This window comes from Budorcas taxicolor, chromosome 2 (genome assembly GCF_023091745.1).
Source record: "Budorcas taxicolor isolate Tak-1 chromosome 2, Takin1.1, whole genome shotgun sequence".
Taxonomy (NCBI): domain Eukaryota; kingdom Metazoa; phylum Chordata; class Mammalia; order Artiodactyla; family Bovidae; genus Budorcas; species Budorcas taxicolor.
The window spans coordinates 60,716,870-60,739,300 of NC_068911.1; the positions used below are offsets into that span (position 1 = coordinate 60,716,870).

The 22,431-nt window shown below is 40.4% G+C and overlaps 1 protein-coding gene across 1 annotated transcript; it reads left to right on the top strand.

Annotated features, from left to right (window-relative positions):
• Nucleotides 1-15,276: 15,276 nt before the first annotated feature.
• LOC128060462 (ras GTPase-activating protein nGAP-like) lies at nucleotides 15,277-22,087 on the top strand. The gene is made up of 2 exons (XM_052652869.1): nucleotides 15,277-15,300; nucleotides 20,813-22,087. The coding sequence occupies exons 1-2, from the start codon at nucleotides 15,277-15,279 to the stop codon at nucleotides 22,085-22,087; spliced, it is 1,299 nt and encodes a 432-aa protein (XP_052508829.1).
• The last annotated feature ends 344 nt before the right edge of the window (nucleotides 22,088-22,431 follow it).

Sequence of the window (22,431 nt, forward strand, 5' to 3'; positions counted from 1 at the left end):
AAATAGAGTTATTATAGGGTATTGCTCTGGTCACTATCAACAAATCCTTTTGTTTTTGCAAAATACTAACCTAAAATCTCCTCTAGGTAGATAGTAGATAGATAGTGAAACTAAAATACTGAATATATCAGGCTGTAGAGTTAGGTTTCTAGTGAACAGGATGGGCAACCCAGGTGATGTGTATTCCGTCTGAATAGAGAACATCTCATAAACACTACCTTCAATAAAAGTTCCAAAAATCGAAAAGGAAATTCTAAAAGTTTTGCAATAGTCCTTAACTCTTTTCTAGAACAATTCACAATATATAAATAAAATTTAGTTAATATGAATCTTAGTATGCACACTCAGAGACTTCCCTCATAGCTCAGTTGGTAAAGAATCTACCTGCAATGCAGGACACTTGGGTTCAATCCCTGGGTTTGGAAGATGCCCTGGAGAAAGAATTGGCAACCTGCTCTAGTAATCTTGCCTAGAGAATCCCATAGACAGAGCAGCTTGGCAGGCTACAGTCAATGGGGTGGCAAGAGTCCAAGAGTCACATACTACTTAGAGACTAAACCACCGTACATGCTCAGATGAACTAAAAGTACAACTTTATATTTTGTAACACTTTAAACCAATTGGAAGCCTCCCAAGAGAGAAGAAATGTACTCAGTGAGATTTGGGTTTCATTCTTCCTTCTTAAGTGTAAAAGTTGCTCAGTCGTGTCTGACTCTTTGTGACCCCATGGACTTTGTCCATGGAATTCTCCAGGCCAGAATACTGGGGGTAACCTTTCCCTTCTCCAGGGAATCTTCCCAACCCAGGGACTGAACCCAGGTCTCTCGCATTGCAGCCAGATTCTTTACCAGCTAAGCCACAAGGTAAGTCCAAGAATACTGGAGTGGGTAGCCTATCCCTTCTCCAGGGGATTTTCCCGACCCAAGAAATGAACAGGGGTCTCCTGCATCATAGGCAGGTTCTTTACTAACTGAGCTGTGAGGAAAGCCCCCTTCCTTCCTAAGTTATATCAAAGTTTTGGAGGATTTATAAGTCACTAATTCATAAGAAATGAGAGAAACAAATTCTTGAATCAATGAGCCATTTGGGCACAAGGTAAGGTCTAACCTTGATATAATCCTCAGCTCAGTGAACCTGAGGTGTGAGTATCTCTGCAAGCTTTCTATGGCTCATAGTCACCTATAGGAAGCTCACAGTCATTTCTTCTCTGAAATAAGAAATCTAAAATATTTTATAATAATTATAATTATGATACCTCTGGGCTCTACCCAAGAATGGATGCAAATGCAAATGATGTTCTTCTCTAAGGCTTCTTCTTTTTTTTAATTTAATTTTTACTTTTCACTGGAGTACAGAGTGAAGTGAGACGTAGAAAGAGAACTATCATATGATATCCTTTATATGAGGAATCCAAAAAGAAATGATGCAAATGAATTTAATTACAAAACAGAAACAGATTCACAGACTTAGAGGGTGAAATTATGGTTACCAGAAGGGAGGGTCAGGGGAAGGGATAGTTAGGGAGTTTGAAATTGATATGTACATACCATTATATTTTAATGGAAAACCAATAAGGACCTACTGTATAGCATCGGGAACTCTGCTCACTGTTAAGTGGCAGCCTATTAACACATTTATATCTCATTTCTTCTTCTCTAATTCTCTTTCTCTACCTAAGGGAATTGTTTCCTAGACTATAAATTTGGTTTAGGGCCTTACACTCTTCTTGTTTTTCCCAAATATCTCTCCAATCTTTACAAACTCTTGCTTCTACTAAAGGCTTAGAATTTAGAAACCACAGTTAGGATAATGCATGGAGTTTCTCTTTTCTCCATACTGTAGCACCTAATCCTTGAGTGATTAAACACAGAATCTATTAGCTACTCCAATATGGTACTTCCTTCCAAGAGAAATAATCAGCGGGGACAAAAAGAATACTGGTTAGTAGCTTTTTAAAAAGGTTCTGTGGTATTTTTTTTGCCCCAATAGTTTTTATAAGGAGATATCAGAAGATGACTTTTACTTTGAAATCTTCACACATCCACCTCATAAAATACTGCCACATGTATACTACTACAGCATAACTTTTGGCTTTATATCCCCAACTGTCATAGGTCATAAAGTGTAAGTAATGAATAAATGATACCTGGAAGAACACTCTGAGTTTAAAGACTTGGCATTTAAGATGTTCTAAGAAAGAACATATTTTTAAAACGTAAGCTAGACCTCAAGAATCAAAATATTGTGATTTCTACTTTTTAAATGTCATCGTGTTCTAAGTCTTTTGCTTTTAACTATGAACAGACACATTTCTGAAGATGTCCAGTAGCAGTCATGACATCAGACAGGAAGAGAGAGCCCTCTGTATAACACACCCAGGAGAGAGATCCTGCAGAGGAAATGTCATGAACAATGTTATGTTGGGGATTTCTCTAAACCCGTCATTGCCAGGCACCTGTGCTCCAGGGCATCCATCCAATCAGCTAGAGAGCAGGCACCTTGCCATTTCGGCAGATGGATATTAATGTTGAAGGCAAAGGAACCATGTACAGTATATATTTCAATTATGAGTGTAGAGATTTGGAGTCCCAGTTGGAATCGTCTATTCCTTTCTGAGCTGGTAACAAACTAGATATCGTACCATCCAGAATGTGCCTTACACAGAATTAGCTTTCAGGAAAAATGCACATTTACAAAGGAAAGAACATATTTTATATGACAAGTCAAAAGTCAAAGGAAAGAAGCTGAATAACCCTTAAAGAAAATTTCCTAGGCTTTTAATTTTTACCAAAATAGCATTGAAAAGACAGAGGAGAGCGAACATTTCTATCACATAAATATATTATGGCAGAACTGACAGAACTTTGAAAGCTTATGCATTCCTAAATGACAGTGTGTATTTCGGTGTTTTTGAAGTGTTCTAGTCAAACAAACCTCAGAGGTAAATTGGCTTCTGGGACAGGATCATCTTTCATTTCTGGCCTGCATGTTCTAAGACACAGATGTCCCAGTCTATCCTTCTAGTCCATACTGATTTCGACACTGCTACATTTTTAAAGGATTTCAAATAGAAATATCTAGGGCCTAAATTATTTAATGCTATTCACTAGTCAATTGTTATTTCAGTATGATAACCTAGAATACTGTCTCACATGCATTTAGTTACTTATATAGTTATCATTATCATCAAGAATTACATAAATGCTAACTTAATATTTTAACATATTATTCTGACTAGCTAGCATTGCAAAGCAAATGGCCACACTTGGGTGAATGACAGCAATTATATAAAGAAATATCATCCAGATAGTTGCCTTGCCTTGAAATAAAAAGTCACAGAAGACTTCTTAAATGAGGGTTTTAATATGTTCTAACAAGATTGGGTATAGAAGAGATGTTTTTCTTACACTGACCAAAACGTATGTCTATTATTACACTCGGTACATAACTAGTTCTTAGGAAATTGTTTTATAATACTTGAGATTAGTGTATGGGAAGAAAGTCACCATATCTCGGGATGCCATCTAGCCCATGAAATGTCTCAGAATTCTTATTCAAGAATTCAACTGTTTATTTCATTGACCAAAAGTACTGCTGATATCTTAGTCCTGAGAAGCAGTCACAACTCAATAGCCAAATGGGGATTAGGTATAGTGGTAGGGTTCCTGCTGACAGCTCTGGTATGTTACAGTTACATGCCAGTTACATGGCACAGACTTCAGGTCCACTGCAGTCATTCCCCAAATGGATAGGTCAGCTTCTTTTCTAAATGCTGCGGGAATGCTCCTCTCCTTTAATAATGAACTCTAGTAACACAGGAACTGTAACACTTGAGGGATTTGCACAGCAACCAGATGGCTAAACCAGTCACTCAGAGAATAAAAGTAATAGTAGCAGCAGAGACACCCACTGCACTGCTGTTTATCCAAAATGAATTAAGAAGCAGTGTGTTGAATCTAATTCCTAATCTTCCCATCATTCCCAGTTCAGATTGGCTCCTATCTCCTCCATCTCCCTTTCTCTTAGGGTTTCAAGGTTAAGTTCAGAATTCCCAGGCTGCTCTCATCATCATCCTGAAGTAGAGATCATATATGCCTAGCATGGGGCTGGCCCACATTTAAATTCCCAGGTAAGAAACAGACTTACTGGCCTCTGAACATCTATTTGCCTTGACTTAACACTGGTATCCAATGCACCCAGTCCTTCCTTATGGTAAGAATAGTTACTATATATGAGCATTTACCATGTGCTAGATATTATGTTAATCATTTACTAGCACAGCCTCACCTAATCCTCCTGAGCTGAAAGCAGACCCAGTCTTCAGAACTAACATCTCCTTTCAGAATAATATTGTATCATTCCACATTTACTATCTTGAAATACAATTCATAGCTGATATTACCTACCTGCACACATAGTTTTAAAAAAATAATGTAATATTTTAGCTCATGACAAATAGATGGAGGAACATTGGAAATAGTGACAGAGTTTATTTTGGGGGGCTCCCAAATAACTGCAGATGGTAACTGCAGCCATGAAATTAAAAGAGGCTTGCTCCTTGGAAGAAAAGCTATGACAATCTAGAGAGCATATTAAAATGCAGAGACATTACTTTGCCAACAAAGGTCTGTCTAGTCAAAGCTATGGTTTTTCCAGTAGCCATGCATGGATGTGAGAGTTGGACTATAAAGAAAGCTGAGTGCAAAAGAATTGATGCTTTTGAATGGTGGTGTTGGAAAAGACTCTTGAGAGTCCCTTGGATTGTAAAGAGATCCAACCAGTCCATCCTAAAGGAAATCATTCCTGAATATTCATTGGAAGGACTGATGCTGAAGCTGAAGCTCCAATACTTTGGCTACCTGATGAAAAGAACTGACTCACTGGAAAAGACCCTGATGCTGGAAAAGATTGAAGGCAGGAGAGGAAGGGGATGACTGAGAATGAGATGGTTGATGGCATCACCAACTTGACGGACATGAGTTTGAGCAAGCTCCAGGAGTTGGTGATAGACAGGGAAGCCTGGTGTGCTACAGTCCATGCGGTTGCAAAGAGTTGGACGTGACTGAGCTACTGAACTGAATTGAAAGGAGAAAAAAAAAAGTGATTTATATTAAAATACTATTTTTCACTAATACATTTCAATTAGTTTATTTGAATGAAGACTTGCCAGGCATAATTATTAGAAGACACAATGAAATAGCCAGTTGTTTACACCCATATGTAATAGCATTGTGATCCTCCTCAAAAACAATCTGATAAAACTGTTTTACTAGAAATCAAATATTATGCAGAGATTTGCTGCTGGCTATGTGATTTTTTTTCCCAAAGGGATGAGCAAATTTTGATAAGAGAATAAGAACTGAACAATGTATAATCTTCCCTCAATTTACATGACAGTAATTTACATTCCTTGAAAAATTCAGTGTATTTTAAAATGATGCAAAAATGTTTATGTGTAAACAGTTAGATTCTAGGCTTAGATAATTATGAAGATTTTCACTTACATGAACATCCTGGGGACCCTGCAAATCTGTGCAGGACATGATACAGTCCTTCATGCTGGGACTGTCTCAGATGCTGCAGGAGCCTAGTATCCCTGGTCCCTGCCCCTGAATGCTGTTTCTTCCAGTCCTGTGACCACAAAAAAACTCCCTTCAAGGGAAAATTCTGCTTCCCATTTGAGGAACCACCATCCTAAAGGGTAGGAATCATTGCCTTACTTTATAAATTTAACACCTGACTCATGGAAATCTGAATAATTTGCCTAAAGTAAATAGCTAGTGAGTGAGATTCTGACCTGTGACTAATTTGTTTCTGAAGAATGGGCTTTTCTCATTACACCACACTGACCTCTTAGGCCAATTATTCTTCCATTTAGAAAATGCACAGGTGACTGAATTAGGTAGGACTGAAATGAGGACTCCACTGTGCCTAGACTCCAGACTCATATTATAGAAATTTCTGTCTCTATTCAGCCTTGAGTAGGAAAATTCTTTAGCTTCTTTAGCACTTCCACTATCTGTTCATTTTCTCACTCAGTTTTCTAATTTGTATTTTGATTTTAAAACAATTTAAATTGACCATAATCCCTTAAAAAATTAAAGAAAATAAAGAATATGACCTATGAAACCAACTACTTTAGTCCTGTTTTATGTAACATAAGAGCTTCTTTTGCTAATCTAACATAATTCCAGGGGGAGCTTTCAATAGCAAGAGTTCTTTAAACAGACACTGAACCTTTTCAGCTGCAATCATCTTCTTTTTTTTTTGATGTGGACTATTTTTTAAATCTTGATTGAATGTGTTACAATATTGCTTCTATTTTATGCTTTGACTTTTTGGCCACAAGGCACGTGAGATCTTAGCTCCCTGACTAGGGATTGAACCTATATCCCCTGCATTGGAAGGCAAAGTCTTAACCACTGGACCACGAGGGAAGTCCCAATCATCACCTTTCTTTCTCCTAAATCCACCCACCCTCAGATTCTTCACTTTGGCCCACCCTGTAGATTAATACTCACTTGTCAAATTTATTCTCATAGTAAAAGACTATACAGCAGGGATTATCTCATTAATTTAAAGGAGTTTCCTCATGTAATTTCTACATAACAACGAGTAGCCCCTGTTCCTAGAAACACTAAAGCAGTTGATCCTAAACTTTTAACATGGTTCTAGAATCATGAGGAAAGCTTCAAACACAGGTCACTGGGCTCCACCCTAGAGTTTATGGTCCAGGAGGTCAAGTGTGAGGGCCAAGTTCTAACACATTCCCAGATTCCATTGATACTGCCGATCTTGAAACTGTTGAAGTGAAAAGGAAAAAAAGAGGAATGAGTTTTTCTCTTTCCCTTTCCTGAGAACTAAGAAGATAAAGAGATCAGTGCGTAGCCGTGAACATTGCTTGTTGTTGTTGTTGTTGTTTACTTTAACTGTTCCTAACTTTGCGTGTCTGTAACTGAAGTTTGCTTTTCTGCCCCCTAATTCAGCAGGAGCTCCAGTTCACATTTTCTCCTTTGATTCTATGCTAAATGAATCCTCTGTGCTTAGTCGCTCAGTCCTGTTCGACTCTTTGCAACCTCATGGACTGTAACCTGTCAGATTCCTTTGTCCATGAGGATTCTCCAGGCAAGAAGACTGGAGTGAGTTGCCATGCCCTCCTCCAGGGGATCTTCTCTGACCCAGGAATCGAACTGGGGTCTCCTGCATTGCAGGCGGATTCTTTACCAGCTGAGCTACCAGGAAGCCCAAATACATCTCCTATCTGGTGTTTATCCTTACAACACCCTTCCCCTTGTAGTTACATATCAGAATGAAGGCAGAACCACCTAACTGCCAGACTCAATTACTGGGTTACTGATGCCAGTTTTACTGTCTTTGAAATAATCCAAGAGGAAGAAATCAAGTTCCTATCACCTTTGTTCCTCATCGCCGACTCCTGACTGTGAGCCCTTGCCTTATGTAAGCCCCTAGACTCCTCATGAAGGGGAGACCCAGTTCCTAAGGCATGAGCCCACTGGGTTCCCCTCTCTGCTGGCTGAAAATAAAAGCCATCTTTCTATTTCCTCCAAACTCTGTCTCTGTATTTTTCATTCAGCTTCAGTGGGCAGAAAAGGCCAAGATTTTGGCTGGCAACAAAATCACACTTTGAAAATCACTGAAGAAATTTCCCTCCACTCCTATCTGACAGTAAATACTTCTATAGATTTTATATAATGATTAAGAAATACATACATATTCTTGTGTATGTTTCAACTAAATATTGAACAAGTTGGCCCTAAAACCTGCATCATAGTTACTTTTTAAAATATCCCTGAATTCGTATTGTGAGATGATAAGGAGGTGTGTTTCTATACCTGGAGCCTAGACAATTTAATTAGGAGTATTATTACCTAAGAAAACTCATGCTATATTTAAAGTAGAAACATCTAATATTATATCAATATAATATTACTAATAATAACAATTCATATTTACTTAATATTTACTATAGGCACAGTACTGTACTAGGCACTTTCCCTGAATTATCTCATTTAGTATTAGCCTTGTAAGATGCAGTTATTCCTAATTCACAGTTAATCAAATCAAGACTAGAAAAGTCATGTCTAAGGTATTAGAGCCAGAGAACTTGTTCTGTCTGGCTCCAAAACATGAGTCTACCCACATTGCTCAGTTTCTCCTACTCTTCCCCCATTCATTAGAAGCTGACATCAATGGAACCCTTCAGCCATAAGATACAGGTGCTCATGAACATGACAAATACATACCACATATGCAAGACTTTCCAGTGCCCCTGTGGTCATATTACCAAATGGATAGTTGCCACATTGGTGTGACTTTAGGATCCAGAAAATCAAAAGATCATGGATTCTGTAATTAGCCTCCTGTTCTTTTATCACATGCAAATTTGACCCTTTGGGCATGATGCTTCAGGAAAAAAATATGTTAGTGGTTGACTAGTATGTCCCATTTCTATGATAAATTCAAAATGATGTAGGCATACTTTATATTAATTTTTGCCATTATTACACCAGCTTGGCTTTAACTTAAATCAGGACTCTGAGTGACCACCATGCAAAGCATGGTTTGAATATTTCAGTAACAGGCAGCTGATGTAGGAGGAGTTTTAAAAGAACCTAAAAATTACAGTGAAATCCTGGATTTATCTAGTCTCCTCAGCCACACTGTGGCCTGATGTACAGGACTCACGTGAAACGTGAAGTCGCTCAGTCGTGTCCAACTCTTTGCGACCCCATGGACTGTAGCCTACCAGGCTCCTCTGTCCATGGGATTTTCTAGGCAATAGTACTGGAGTGGATTGCCATTTCCTTCTAGAAAAAGAGCCATCAGAATAAATCTTTGCTTCGCAGTTGAAAAAACAACAAAATAAAACCTTTTTTTAAATAAATGACTGTAAATGTTAATAAAATGTCAGTAGGGTAAATGATCAACTGTTGTGACATTTAAGAATAAGAATTAAGTAATACATATTCTAAAAGGTTAGCCCACAATTGGGGTGTCATTTTACCTCATTCACATCAGAGCCTGTAAATATACCATCTATAAACACAGCCTAGAAACATACAATGATAAATAAAAGCTATTAATACTCATAGTAAATATTTTTCAAATGAAAGTCCTCACCTTTTGATTCTTAAGATTTTTATGGCAACACTGATGTTTTGTTTTTTAATTAACCATCAGTTCAGTTCAGTTGCTCAGTCGTGTCCGACTCTTTGTGACCTCATGAATTGCAGCACGCTAGGCCTCCCTGTCCATCACCAACTCCCGGAGTTCACTCAAACTCATGTCGGTGATGCCATTCAGCCATCTCATCCTCTGTTGTTCCTTTCTCCTCCTGCCCCCAGTCCCTCCCAGCATCGGAGTCTTTTCCGATGAGGCAACTCTTCACATGAGGTGGCCAAAATATTGGAGTTTCAGCTTTAGCATCAGTCCTTCCAATGAACACCCAAGACTGATCTCCTTTAGGATGGACTGGTTGGATCTCCTTGCAGTCCAAGGGACTCTCAAGAGTCTTCTCCAACACCACAGTTCTAAAGCATCAATTCTTCAGTGCTCAGCTTTCTTCACAATCCAACTCTCACATCCGTACATGACTACTTCAATTCCTAGTATCACAGTTATCTCTAAATATATATCTAGGTTTCTAAACAACTGGGTCATATAATCTTTTGAAAAATGATCTATTATCATTTTTGAGGAATTCATATTTAATTAATACTGGAAAAATTTGATTTACCACTATGTCTTTCTTGTGAGAATTAAAATTTTACCTACGTTACAGTTTAAAACAAAATTGTTTTAATTAGTTCATACTGCAGCAGTACACTAATATATTACAAGAAAGTCAAAGAATGATTTGCAGTTAATAGCTTCCAAACAACATGACAACCACAAAATACTCACTTATAAATAATTGTATGCTTGAGGTTATTTATCATTTCAGTTGAAACTCAAATAACTTGGATTTCAAATTTAACAGGTAGAAAAATTGAAACAGTATTTCGCAGCTGTTTTTCTAAGAGCAGTATGAATTTTTCACTATATTTGAGGAAGGTGACATGAAAATGGATAAAAATGGCATACACATTGGACAAAAAATAAATGTTCTTTTCCTTTTGCTCAAGTTCTACTGGCTTAATTTTAAAGCAAGGATAAAGGAGATACTCTCAATCTTAGTTGTCCAGCATTTTTGATGTCTGCTTAATTCTGAAAATTTTTGGATTGTGACTGAGGCCAGAAAGGGAGATAGAAGACCAAGGGTTAAGGATAGAGTTGGAATTAGGGCTGAGGCCAAAGGGAAATGAACGTAGGGCAGCAGGAGAGAGACAGAAGTCAAAACAAGTTGGGGCTGAAGCCAGAGCAAGACAGAAGACTTAGTCTAATGGAAGAGGTTGAAGATATTTTGAAAGTGGAAACATAAAAGTGAGATCGTGAAAAATTATTTTAAGGATTCCAGACTATCTAATACCTTGATTACTCTCTCTCCAGAACAGTTCAGATAGTGGAAGTCCTATCACATCATTTATAATGTTTATATTTTAAAGCTCCCGCCAGATAAAATCACACAACAACAAAAAAAAACTTCCTTACATCTTCTAATGATTAACTGAAACAGAAAATACTTGAACACATAATAAAAATACTTCCAGTAAACCAGAAAGGTGTGAAAAGCATATTTCTATAACAACGCTTTTAATAATCTACTTCTTAAATGCTTAGGACAGTGATCATTTAAAAGTTATGAAAAAGTGTGAATTTTCTTCCTTCAGTGTAATATTATCGTTTTAAAGGAAGTCACTTTTCACATACAAAAATATAGCCGTCTTTCCCAAAGGGAGTATGTTGCAAAAATGTCAAGTCACCATCACATTTCGTAAACAGTTTTTTCCCCAACCAGGTTAACCAAGCGATCAAACAAAGGAGAGAAAATCATACCTCACAACTATGAATCTTATAATTGATGACTATGTTGACTCCTGGAGAAGGAAATGGCAACCCGCTCCAGTACTCCTGCCTGGAAAATCCTATGGACGGAGGAGCCTGGTGGGCTGCAGTCCATGGGGTCGCTAAGAGTTGGACACGACTGAACGACTTCACTTTCACTTTTCACTTTCACGCTTTGGAGAAGGAAATGGCAACCCACTCCAGTGTTCTTGCCTGGAGAATCCCAGGGATGGGAGAGCCTGGTGGGCCGCCATCTCTGTGGTCGCACAGAGTCGGACACGACTGAAGTGACGTAGCAGCAGCAGCAGCAGCAGCAGCATGCTGACTCCAAAGTAAGACTCAAAATATCAGAAGAATTGGTTTCATAGAGTCTGTCCTCAATATGTTGTGATATTTTTACATTGTGTACTTTCTAATACCAATTATTAGCTCTTATAATAATGTCTAATAATATCTGATAATAATGATAACAAAAGAAAAAAACCAACTTTGTTTTTTTGCCCTTATATGGGTTGTCTTAGAATTTTTGTGAATTCAGATAGGGGTCAAATATGGACCCAGTTTTGCCCTCACTACCTGAGACAATTGACACAAGCTATTTTCAAAATCTTAAAGGAGAACATAAAATCCTTTCATAAAACTTTGATAACTAGGATAATATTAATTTCTGAAATGATGTACATGTTTGTTAACTAGTGTTCTCTTCTGTTTCTTTTTTTGTTGTTGTTCATTACACTTTCATAATAAATAATGACTTTTGGCGACAGAGCCTAGCTTTGACCTGTTGGTTTGCCCAAGGAAACCTTGGCATCTTGTTTTCAGTACACTGAACCACTGAGTAGAAATAGCCTGCAGCTGGTCTCAGACTGGCTCCCAGAAGCCCATATGCAACAGGCAACCTGATCACAGTGCTTTACTGAGGTGCATTATTTATGGCCCTTGGCAGCTGCCAGCCACATTATACTGCATTGTGCAAGTATTGCATCCGTGGTCCACAACTGGAGGAGAAATAGATTTTATTAAATATAGGTCATATTTGATAAGAAAAAAGAAATAAACCCTACATGTACTCCACAAGAAGAGTGCTTTAACATATATTAACATATATAATATATATATTATATATATAATATATAATATATACATATGTTAATATAACATATATTAACAATTGAAAACAATGCCCAGTTGTGGATGGGACTGGTGATGACAAGTAAAGTCTGATGCTGTAAAGAGCAATATTGCATAGGAAACAGGAATGTTACATCCATGAATTCAAGGTAAATTAGAAGTGGTCAAACAGGACATGGCAAGAGTGAACATCGACATTTTAGGAATCAGTGAAGTAAAATGGACTGGAATGGGCGAATGTATCTCAGATGACCATTATATCTACACTGTGGGCAAGAATCCCTTAGAAGAAATAGAGTAGCCCTCACACTCAACAGAAGAATCTGAAATGCAGTACTTGGGTGCAGTCTCAAGTGACAGAAAGATCTCTGTTCATTTCCAAGGCAAACCATTCGATAGCACAGTAATCAGAGTCTATGCCCCAACCAGTAACGCTGAAGAAGCTGAAGTTGAATGGTCCTGTGAAGATCTACAAGACCTTCTAGAACTAACACCCCCCAAAAAAGATGTCCTTATCATCATATGGGACTGGAATGCAAAAGTAGGAAGTCAGATACTTGGAGTAACAGGCAAGTTTGGCCTTGGAGTACAAAATGAAGCAGGGTAAAGGCTAACAGAGTTTTGCCAGGAAAATGCACTGGTCATAGCAAACACCCTCTTCCAACAACACAAGAGAAGACTCTACACATGGACTTCACCAGATGGTCAATACTGAAATCAGATTGATTATATTTGCAGCCAAAGATTGAGAAACACTATACAGTCAGGAAAAACAAGACTGGGAGCTGACTGAGGATCAATCAGATCATTAGCTGCTTTTTGCCAAATTCAGACTGAAATTGAAGGAAGTAGGGGAAACCACTAGACTATTCAGGTATGACCTAAACCAAATCCCTTATGATTATACAGTGGAAGTGACAAATAGATGCAAGGGATTAGATCTGATAGACTGCCTGAAGAACTATGGATGGAAGTTTGTGACATTGATAGGAGGCAGGGATAAAGACCATCCCTAAGAAAAAGAAATGCAAAATGGCAGAATGGTTGTCTGAGGAGGCCTTACAAATACTGACAAAAGAAGAGAAGTGAAAGGCAAAGGAGAAAAGGAAAGATATACCCATCTGAATGCAGAGTTCCAAAGAATAGCAAGGAAATATAAGAAAGCCTTCCTCAGTGATCAATGCAAAGAAACAGGGGAAAACAATATAATGGGAAAGACTAGAGATCTCTTGAAGAAAATTAGTGATACCAAGGGAACATTTCATGAAAAGATGGGCACAATAAAGGAGAGAAATGGTATGGACCTAACAGAAGCAGAAGATATTAAGAAGAGGTGGCAAGAATACACAGAAGAACTGTACAAAAGAATCCTCATGACCCAGATAACCACGATGGTATGATCACTCACCTAGAGTCACACATCCTAGAATGTGAAGTTATGTGTGCCTTAGGAAGCATCACCAGAACAAAGCTAGCAGAGGTGGTGGAATTCCAGTTGAGCAATTCCAAATCCTAAAAGATGATGCTGTGAAAGTGCTACACTCAGTATGTCAGCAAATTTGGAAAAATCAGTGGCCACAGGACTGGAAAAGGCCCAGTCCTTGAGTCCAATCCTTGATTGGATTTCATTCCAATCTCAAAGAAAGGCAATACCAAAGAATTTTCAAACTACCGCACAGTTGCACTCATCTCACATGCTAGCAAAGTAATGCTCAAAATTCTCCAAGCCAGGCTTCAGCAATGCATGAACTATGAAACTCCAGGTGTTCAAACCAGATTTAGAAAAGAGACAGGAACCAGAGATCAAATTTCCAACATCCGTTGGATAATAGAAAAAGCAAGAGAATTCCAGAAAAACATCTACTTCTGCTCTACTGATTATACCAAAGCCTTTGACTTTGTAGATCACAACAAATTGTGGAAAATTCCTTGAGATGGGAATACCAGACCATCTGATCTGCCTCCTCAGAAATCTGTATGCAGGTCAAGAAGCAACAATTAGAACTGGACTTGGAACAATAAACTGGTTCCAAATTGGGAAAGGAGTATCCCAAGGCTGTGTATTGTCACCCTGCTTATTTAACTTCTATGCAGAGTACATCATGCAAAATGCCAGGTTGGGTGAAGCACAAGCTGGAATCAGGATTGTCAGGAGAAATATCAATAACCTCAGATACACAGATGATACCACTCTTATGGTAGAAAGTGAAGAGGAACTAAAGAGCCTCTTGATGAAAGTGAAAGAGGTGAATGCAAAAGCTGGCTTAAAACTGAACATTCAAAAAATGAAGATCATGGCATCTGTCCCACCACTTCATGGGAAATAGATGAAGAAACAATTGAAATAGTGAGATACTTTACTCTCTTGTATTCCAAAATCACTGCAGATGGCGACTGCATCCATGAAATTAAAAGATGCTTACTCCTTGGATGAAGAGAAATGACCTACCTAGACATCATATTAGAAAGCCAAGACATTACTTTGCTGACAAAGAACTATCTAGTCAAAGCTATTGTTTTTCCAGTAGTTACATATGGATGTGAGAACTGGACTATCAAGAAAATTGAGAACCAAAGAATTGATGCTTTTGACCTTTGGAAGACTCTTGAGAGTCCCTTAGATTGCAAGGAGATCAAATCAGTCAATCCTAAAGGAAATCAGTCCTGAATATTCATTGGATGGACTGATGCTGAAGCTGAACTCCAATACTTTGGCCACCTAATGTGAAGAACTGACTCTTTGGCAAAGACCCTGATGCTTGGAAATATTGAAGGCAGGAGGAGAAGGGGACGGCAGAGGATGAGATGGTTGGATGGCATCACCAACTCAATGGACATGACTTTGAGCATGCTATGGGAATTGGTGATGGACTGGTAAGCCTGGCATACTGCAGCCCATTGTGCTGTAAAGTCGGATATGACTGAGTGACTAAACTGAACTGAGCTGTGCCAGATCAGGTGCCCAGAGAAATAGATGCTAAATTGGGATAGAAATGAGAGAGGTTTACTGGAAGAAACTCCTCTGACAGACAAAGGAAGAAATGGGAGTAAGCAAAGAGTGAGTGTTGCCCTGGATCTATGTCATTTCTCTTTCCTCCTTTCATGCATGTGGGATGATCTGGATATCATACAAAGCACTGCTTGATCCATTTTACTGGTGACCTTCCAGATGAGGAAGAGATGACAAGCACATTGGCGGTCTCAGTAAGTCACATGTACTCCAGATGGAAGGAAACAAACTTTATTAAGATTCAGGGACCCACCACAACCATAATATTTTAGTAGCTCAATGGTCAAGGTCTGTCACGACACCCTCTTCAAAGTAAAGAACAAATTATCACATTAAGTACATCTTATCATGATGCTCAAGATGTAATATTTAGATAAAGAATCACTGTGCTGGTGGGCTTCTTCCATCTTTGGAATCAGTGCATTTCACATCAATATCCAGGATGATAAGACTCTCAGCTTTAAGTGAGTCGCAAAGCAGGAAAGAGCTCTGCTGCGGGTCTTGGCTATAGTACAAGCAGCCCTCACACATGGACCATATGATCTGGTCCACCTTGTGGTGTGGGAGGTACCACTGGTGGGAAGACACACCATATGGCAAGTTCCAATTAAAGATTCATAAAGTGGGTCTCCTGAAGTTTGGGGGCAAGGTATTGCCACTTGCAGTATAAAATTATACATCTTTCAAAAAATGATTCCTGATGTGTTACTGGACTTCAGTAAAAATGGAATATCTGACCATGAATCACAAAATGAACATATGGCTATATCTGTCCATCATGAGTTGAGTCCTATAAAACTTACCAGTGATAAAGTACTGTGAACTCAGAAGCAGTCCTTTATAAAGTGAAAATGGTAGATCTGCAACTGAGCACAAGCAGAATTGGAATCAACCACTGTTACACCGTGTCCCTCCTCTGCTCATTCTTACATCTATATGATGATTCTTGAATGATGAGCTAGAGGAGAAAGAAAATCCTCTAAATGGACGGATTAGGTGCAGTGTACCTTTTTATTCATTTTGGATACAATCAGTGAGGTTATAACAAATTCAGAATTATAGACAATGGTAAAAGCCCAACTAACACTTCAGGGATATGGAAAGAAAAAGACTATAAGTTTGAGGACTAGGAGACTGGATTAAGCATGTTGATTATCTATGAGATAGGCATATGTAAATGGGCATAAAGTATGAAGATCTAAGTATCATGAGTCAATGTTCACTAAAAAATATCTGCCATAGAAGTAGCAGTAATCAATGAAGTAGGCAAAATAACTCAACCAATTAATGTCAGCCAGGCTCTGTTATCAGTCAACTCAGTGTTGGCCTGAGGAACAGATGAATGAAGTGGCAGAAGAGAATATGAATGCGCCAACACTATCAGTTCAGTTCAGTAAAGTTCAGTTCAGTTGCTCAGTCGTGTCCAGCTCTTTGCGACCCCATGAATCGCAGCACGCCAGGCCTCCCTGTCCATCACCAACTCCCGGAGTTCACTCAGACGCACGTCCATCGAGTCCGTGATGCCATCCAGCCATCTCATCCTCTGTCATCCCCTTCTCCTCCTGCCCCCAATCTCTTCCAGCATCAGAGTCTTTTCCAATGAGTCAACTCTTCACATAAGGTGGCCAAAGTACTGGAGTTTCAGCTTTAGCATCATTCCTTCCAAAGAAATCCCAGGGTTGATCTCCTTCAGAATGGACTGGTTGGATCTCCTTGCAGTCCAAGGGACTCTCAAGAGTCTTCTCCAACACCAAGTTTAAAAGCATCAATTCTTCGGCGCTCAGTCTTCTTCACAGTCCAACTGTCACATCCATACATGATCACAGGAAAAACCAAGGCCTTGACTAGACAGACCTTAGTCGGCAAAGTAATGTCTGTTTTTGAATATATTATCTAGGTTGGTCATAACTTTTCTTCCCCGGAGTAAGTGTCTTTTAATTTCATGGCTGCAGTCACCATCTGCAGTGATTTGGGAGCCTCAAAAAATAAAGTCTGACACTTTTCTACTGTTTCCCCATCTATTTCCCATGAAGTGATGGGACCGGATGCCATGATCTTCGTTTTCTGAATGTTGAGCTTTAAGCCAATTTTTCACTCTCATCTTTCACTTTCATCAGAGGCTTTTTAGCTCCTCTTCACTTTCTGCCATAAGGGTGCTGTCATCTGCATGTCTGAGGTTATTGAGATTTCTCCTGACAATCTTGATTCCAGCTTGTTTTTCTTCCAGTCCAGCGTTTCTCATGATGGACTCTGCATATAAGTTAAATAAGCAGGGTGATAATATACAGCCTTGAAGTACTCCTTTTCCTATTTGGAACCAGTCTGTTGTTCCATGTCCAGTTCTAACTGTTGCTTCCTGACCTGCATACAAATTTTGCAAGAGGCAGGTTAGGTGGTCTGGTATTCCCATCTCTTTCAGAATTTTCCACAGTTTATTGTGATCCACAGAGTCAAAAGCTTTGGCATAGTCAATGAAGCAGAAATAGATGTTTTTCTGGAACTCTCTTGCTTTTTCCATGATGCAGCAGATGTTGGCAATTTGATCTCTGGTTCCTCTGCCTTTTCTAAAACCAGCTTGAACATCAGGGAGTTCACGTTTCACGTATTGCTGAAGCCTGGCTTGGAGAATTTTGAGCATTACTTTGCCAGCATGTGAGATGAGTGCAATTGTGTGGCAATTTGAGCATTCTTTTGCATTGTCTTTCTTTGGGATTGGAATGAAAACTGAACTTTTCCAGTCCTGTGGTCACTGCTGAGTTTTCCAAACTTGCTGGCATATTGAATGCAGCACTTTCACAGCATCATCTTTCAGGATTTGAAACAGCTCAACTGGAATTCCATCACCTCCACTAGCTTTGTTCATAGTGATGCTTTCTAAGGCCCACTTGACTTCACATTCCAAGATGCCTGGCTCTAGATTAGTGATCACATCATCATGATTATCTGGGTCGTGAAGATCTTTTTTGTACAGTTCTTCCATGTATTCTTGCCACCTCTTCTTAATATCTTCTGCTTCTCTTAGATCCATACCATTTCTGTCCTTTATCGAGCCCATCTTTGCATGAAATGTTCCCTTGGTATCTCTAATCTTCTTGAAGAGATCTCTAGTCTTTCCCATTCTGTTCTTTTCCTCTATTTCTTTGCATTGATCACTGAAGAAGGCTTTCTTATCTCTTCTTGCTATTCTTTGGTACTCTGCATCCAGATGCTTATATCTTTCCTTTTCTCCTTTGCTTTTCACCTCTCTTCTTTTCACAGCTATTTGTAAGGCCTCCCCAGAAGCCATTTTTCTTTTTTGCATTTCTTTTCCATGGGGAAGGTCTTGATCCTTGTCTCCTGTACAATGTCACGAACTTCACTCCGTAGTTCATCAGGCACTCTATCTATCAGATCTAGGCCCTTAAATCTTTTTCTCACTTCCACTGTATAATCATAAGGGATTTGATTTAGGTCATACCTGAATGTTCTAGCGGTTTTCCCTACTTTCTTCAATTTAAGTCTGAATTTGGCAATAAGGAGTTCATAATCTGAGCCACAGTCAGTTCCTGGTCTTGTTTCTGGTGACTGTATAGAGCTTCTCCATCTTTGGCTGCAAAGAATATAATCAATCTGATTTCGGTGTTGACCATCTGGTGATGTCCATGTGTAAAGTCTTCTCTTGTGTTGTTGGATGGGCCGGTGGCTGGGAGGAGCAACCCAAGGAGTGGTGGCTGCACAGGCACAGGAGGGCCTAGAGGAGCTATTCCACGTTGAAAGTCAGGAACGGTGGCGGTAAGGAGATACTCCTAGTCCAAGGTAAGGAACGGCGGCTGTGCTTTGCTGGAGCAGCCGTGAAGAGATACCCCACGCCCAAGGTAAGAGAAACCCAAGTAAGATGGTAAGTGTTGCAAGAGGGCATCAGAGGGCAGACACACTGAAACCATACTCACAGAAAACTAGTCAATCTAATCACACTAGGACCACAGCCTTGTCTAACTCAATGAAACCAAGCCATGCCTGCGGGACAACCCAAGATGGGCGGGTCATTGTGGAGAGGCCTGACAGAATGTGGTCCATTGGAGAAGGGAATGGCAAGCCACTTCAGTATTCTTGCCTTGAGAACCCCATGAACAGTAGGAAAAGGCAATATGATAGGATACCAAAAGAGGAACTCCCCAGGTCATTAGGTGACCAATATGCTACTGGAGATCAGTAGCGAAATAACTCCAGAAAGAATGAAGGGATGGAACCAAAGCAAAAACAATACCCAGTTATGGATGTGACTGGTGATAGAAGCAAGATCCGATGCTGTAAAGAGCAATATTGCATAGGAACCTGAAATTGTCAGGTCCATGAATCAAGGCAAATTGGAAGTGGTCAAACAAGCAATGGCAAGGGTGAACGTCGACATTCTAGGAATCAGTGAACTAAAATGGACTGGAATGGGTGAATTTAACTCAGATGACCATTACATCTACTACTGCAGGCAGGAATCCCTCAGAAGAAATGGAGTAGCCATCATGGTCAACAAAAGAGTCCCAAATGCAGTACTTGGATGCAATCTCAAAAACGACAGAATGATCTCTGTTCATCTCCAAGGCAAACCATTCAATATCACAGTTATCCAAGTCTATGCCCCAACCAGTAATGCTGAAGAAACTGAAGTTGAATGGTTTTATGAAGACCTACAAGATCTTTTAGAACTAACACCCAAAAAAGATGTCCTTTTCATTATAGGGAACTGGAATGCAAAAGTAGGAATCAAGAAACACCTGGAGTAACAGGCAAATTTGGCCTTGGAATGAGGAATGAAGCAGGGCAAAGACTAATAGAGTTTTGCCAAGAAAATGCACTGGTCATAGACAACACTATGGACTCCCACATATCACGACCAGTTGAGCTACTGGATTTCCAACCTGTCAACAGGAGACATCAATGTGGAGCCCCGATATGGCACTGTTCAAGGAGTGCATCTAACTACATGAGCCATCTCCATCTGAGAGGGACCATTAGTTTGTGTTCATAGGTCAGGCAGCACTGTAGACAAGATATTATGAAAAGCTTGAGCCAAAGTATGGAACCTATTTTTTAAAAATAACTAATAAACAGAAACCTCAACTAAACAGATTTAGAAGACCAGAATTTGAAGCTCTCATGCCCTATGACAATAGCAGAGTCCAACAGGAAAAAGAAAGAATCCTCTTCTTTTCTGGCAGCCAGTGAAAAGCCATAGACTATTTACTACAGCTCTCTCAACTTCTTTCTCCTGCTTATAAAAAGCATTCTTATTCCCTTGCTGTGGGGGAACTTGCATGTGGCTCAACATGGTTGCAGATCCCAAGCTGCAATTCTCTGCTGATCATGAATATATCCATATTTCCTGGAGTAACATATGACAACCTATTATTTTAGGTCAAGACTTTTGGTGTGACCAGAGAAGACTCCCAATGGCTCTAGTGAACAAACAGCTGTGGCACGCCAATTGAGTCCATTGTTGCGCACTGTTTTAATCTCTGACCTTGAAATTTGAAGAGATGTTTTTCCTTGGAATTGATCCCATGATCTCCTTGTATTTGAAGCCCTCTACATTTTGTTCCAGATTTAAAACTTTCATCTTTCTTACTAAGGCCTTTTTCTGTATGTGAGATATAGTTTGAGACTTCAGTCTGATCAGACTGTTTCAACTAAAGCTGGCTGGAAATGCCTTCAGCTTAGCTCCTTTAAAAGGGGGCTACTTTACAAGCGGAGCATCCGTCTGTGATGCTCGATGTGCCCATGCGCTTGACCGGAAGCCAGCTCTCCATAACTCAGGTGGCCAGCATCAAGCAACTGCGGGAGACCCAGAGCACCCCCCAGAGTGCACCCCAAGTGCGAAGGCCCCTGCACCCAGCCTTGAACCAGCCAGGCAGCCTCCAGCCCCTGTCCTTCCAGAACCCTGTCTATCACCTCAGTAACCCCATTCCCGCAATGCCAAAGGCCTCTGTGGACTCCAGTTTGGAGAACTTAAGCATTGCCAGTTCCAGGAGCCAAAGTAACAGTGAAGACTTCAAACTCAGCGGACCCAGCAACAGCAGCATGGAAGACTTCACCAAACGGAGCACGCAGAGTGAGGACTTCTCCAGACGCCACACCATGCCCAACAGACACATACCTCTCGCCCTGCCGCGGCAGAACAGCACGGGGCAGACCCAGCTCCGGAAGATGGACCCAGCGGGGCTGGGCGCCCGAGCCAAAGCCCCGCCGTCCCTGCCGCACAGCGCCTCCCTGCGGAGCACCGGGAGCATGTCGGTGGCATCGGCGGCTCTGGTGGCCGAGCCCCTGCAGAACGGGAGCCGGTTCCGACAGCAGTCCTCTTCCTCCAGAGAGAGCCCGGTCCCCAAAGTGAGAGCCATCCAGAGGCAGCAGACCCAGCAGGTTCAGTCACCTGTGGACTCCGCCACAATGTCCCCAGTCGAGAGGACAGCAGCCTGGGTTCTGAACAATGGGCAGTATGAAGAGGACGTGGAAGAAACTGAGCAAAATCAGGACGAAGCCAAGCATGCTGAGAAGTACGAACAGGAAATCACCAAACTGAAGGAGCGCCTGCGAGTGTCCAGCCGGCGACTCGAGGAGTATGAGCGCCGGTTGCTCGTGCAGGAGCAGCAGATGCAGAAGCTGCTGCTGGAGTACAAGGCCCGGCTGGAGGACAGCGAGGAGCGGCTGCGCCGGCAGCAGGAGAAGGACAGCCAGATGAAGAGCATCATCAGCAGACTAATGGCCGTGGAAGAGGAACTGAAGAAGGATCGTGCTGAGATGCAGGCAGTTATTGATGCGAAGCAAAAAATAATCGACGCACAGGAAAAACGGATCGTGTCGCTGGATTCGGCCAACACCAGACTGAGGAGCGCGCTGACCCAGGTGAAGGAACGGTACAGCATGCAGGAAAACATGCAAATTACCAAGATCCAAATGAAACAGTTCATCCCACTGATCAAGCGGGACTGGTTCTACATGGACAGCTGATCTGACTTGGGACACACTGTTCCAGAGGACACAGATAAGAGCTGTTGCATCGAAACCGGACTCTAGGAGGGGTTTCTGTTGAACTCCTGTTGATGTTCATTTCCTTCTGTCTGTAAGCAGATGGAAATTTTTCCACTTTAGGTAGGGGGCTTTTTTTTTTTTTTAACCCCAGTTGTAATAAAAGGTGTTCTTTTTCCTCTTTAGAGTTTAAAAAATAAAAATAAAAAAAAGGGGGCTACTTTAAATGAAACTGTGCCAATTCAACCTCTCTTTTGGAAAGGCTATTCTTTGGAAACTAGTTGAAAAAGCCTTTGACCTAGCTCTTCCAGAACTAAGCTGTTTCC

Coding starts and splice junctions, on each gene's coding strand:
- LOC128060462 (XM_052652869.1), top strand. CDS start 15,277: ATGACAAGCACATTGGCGGTCTCA. Junction 15,301..20,812: donor CAAGCACATTGGCGGTCTCA/GTAAGTCACATG, acceptor CTCCTTTAAAAG/GGGGCTACTTTACAAGCGGA.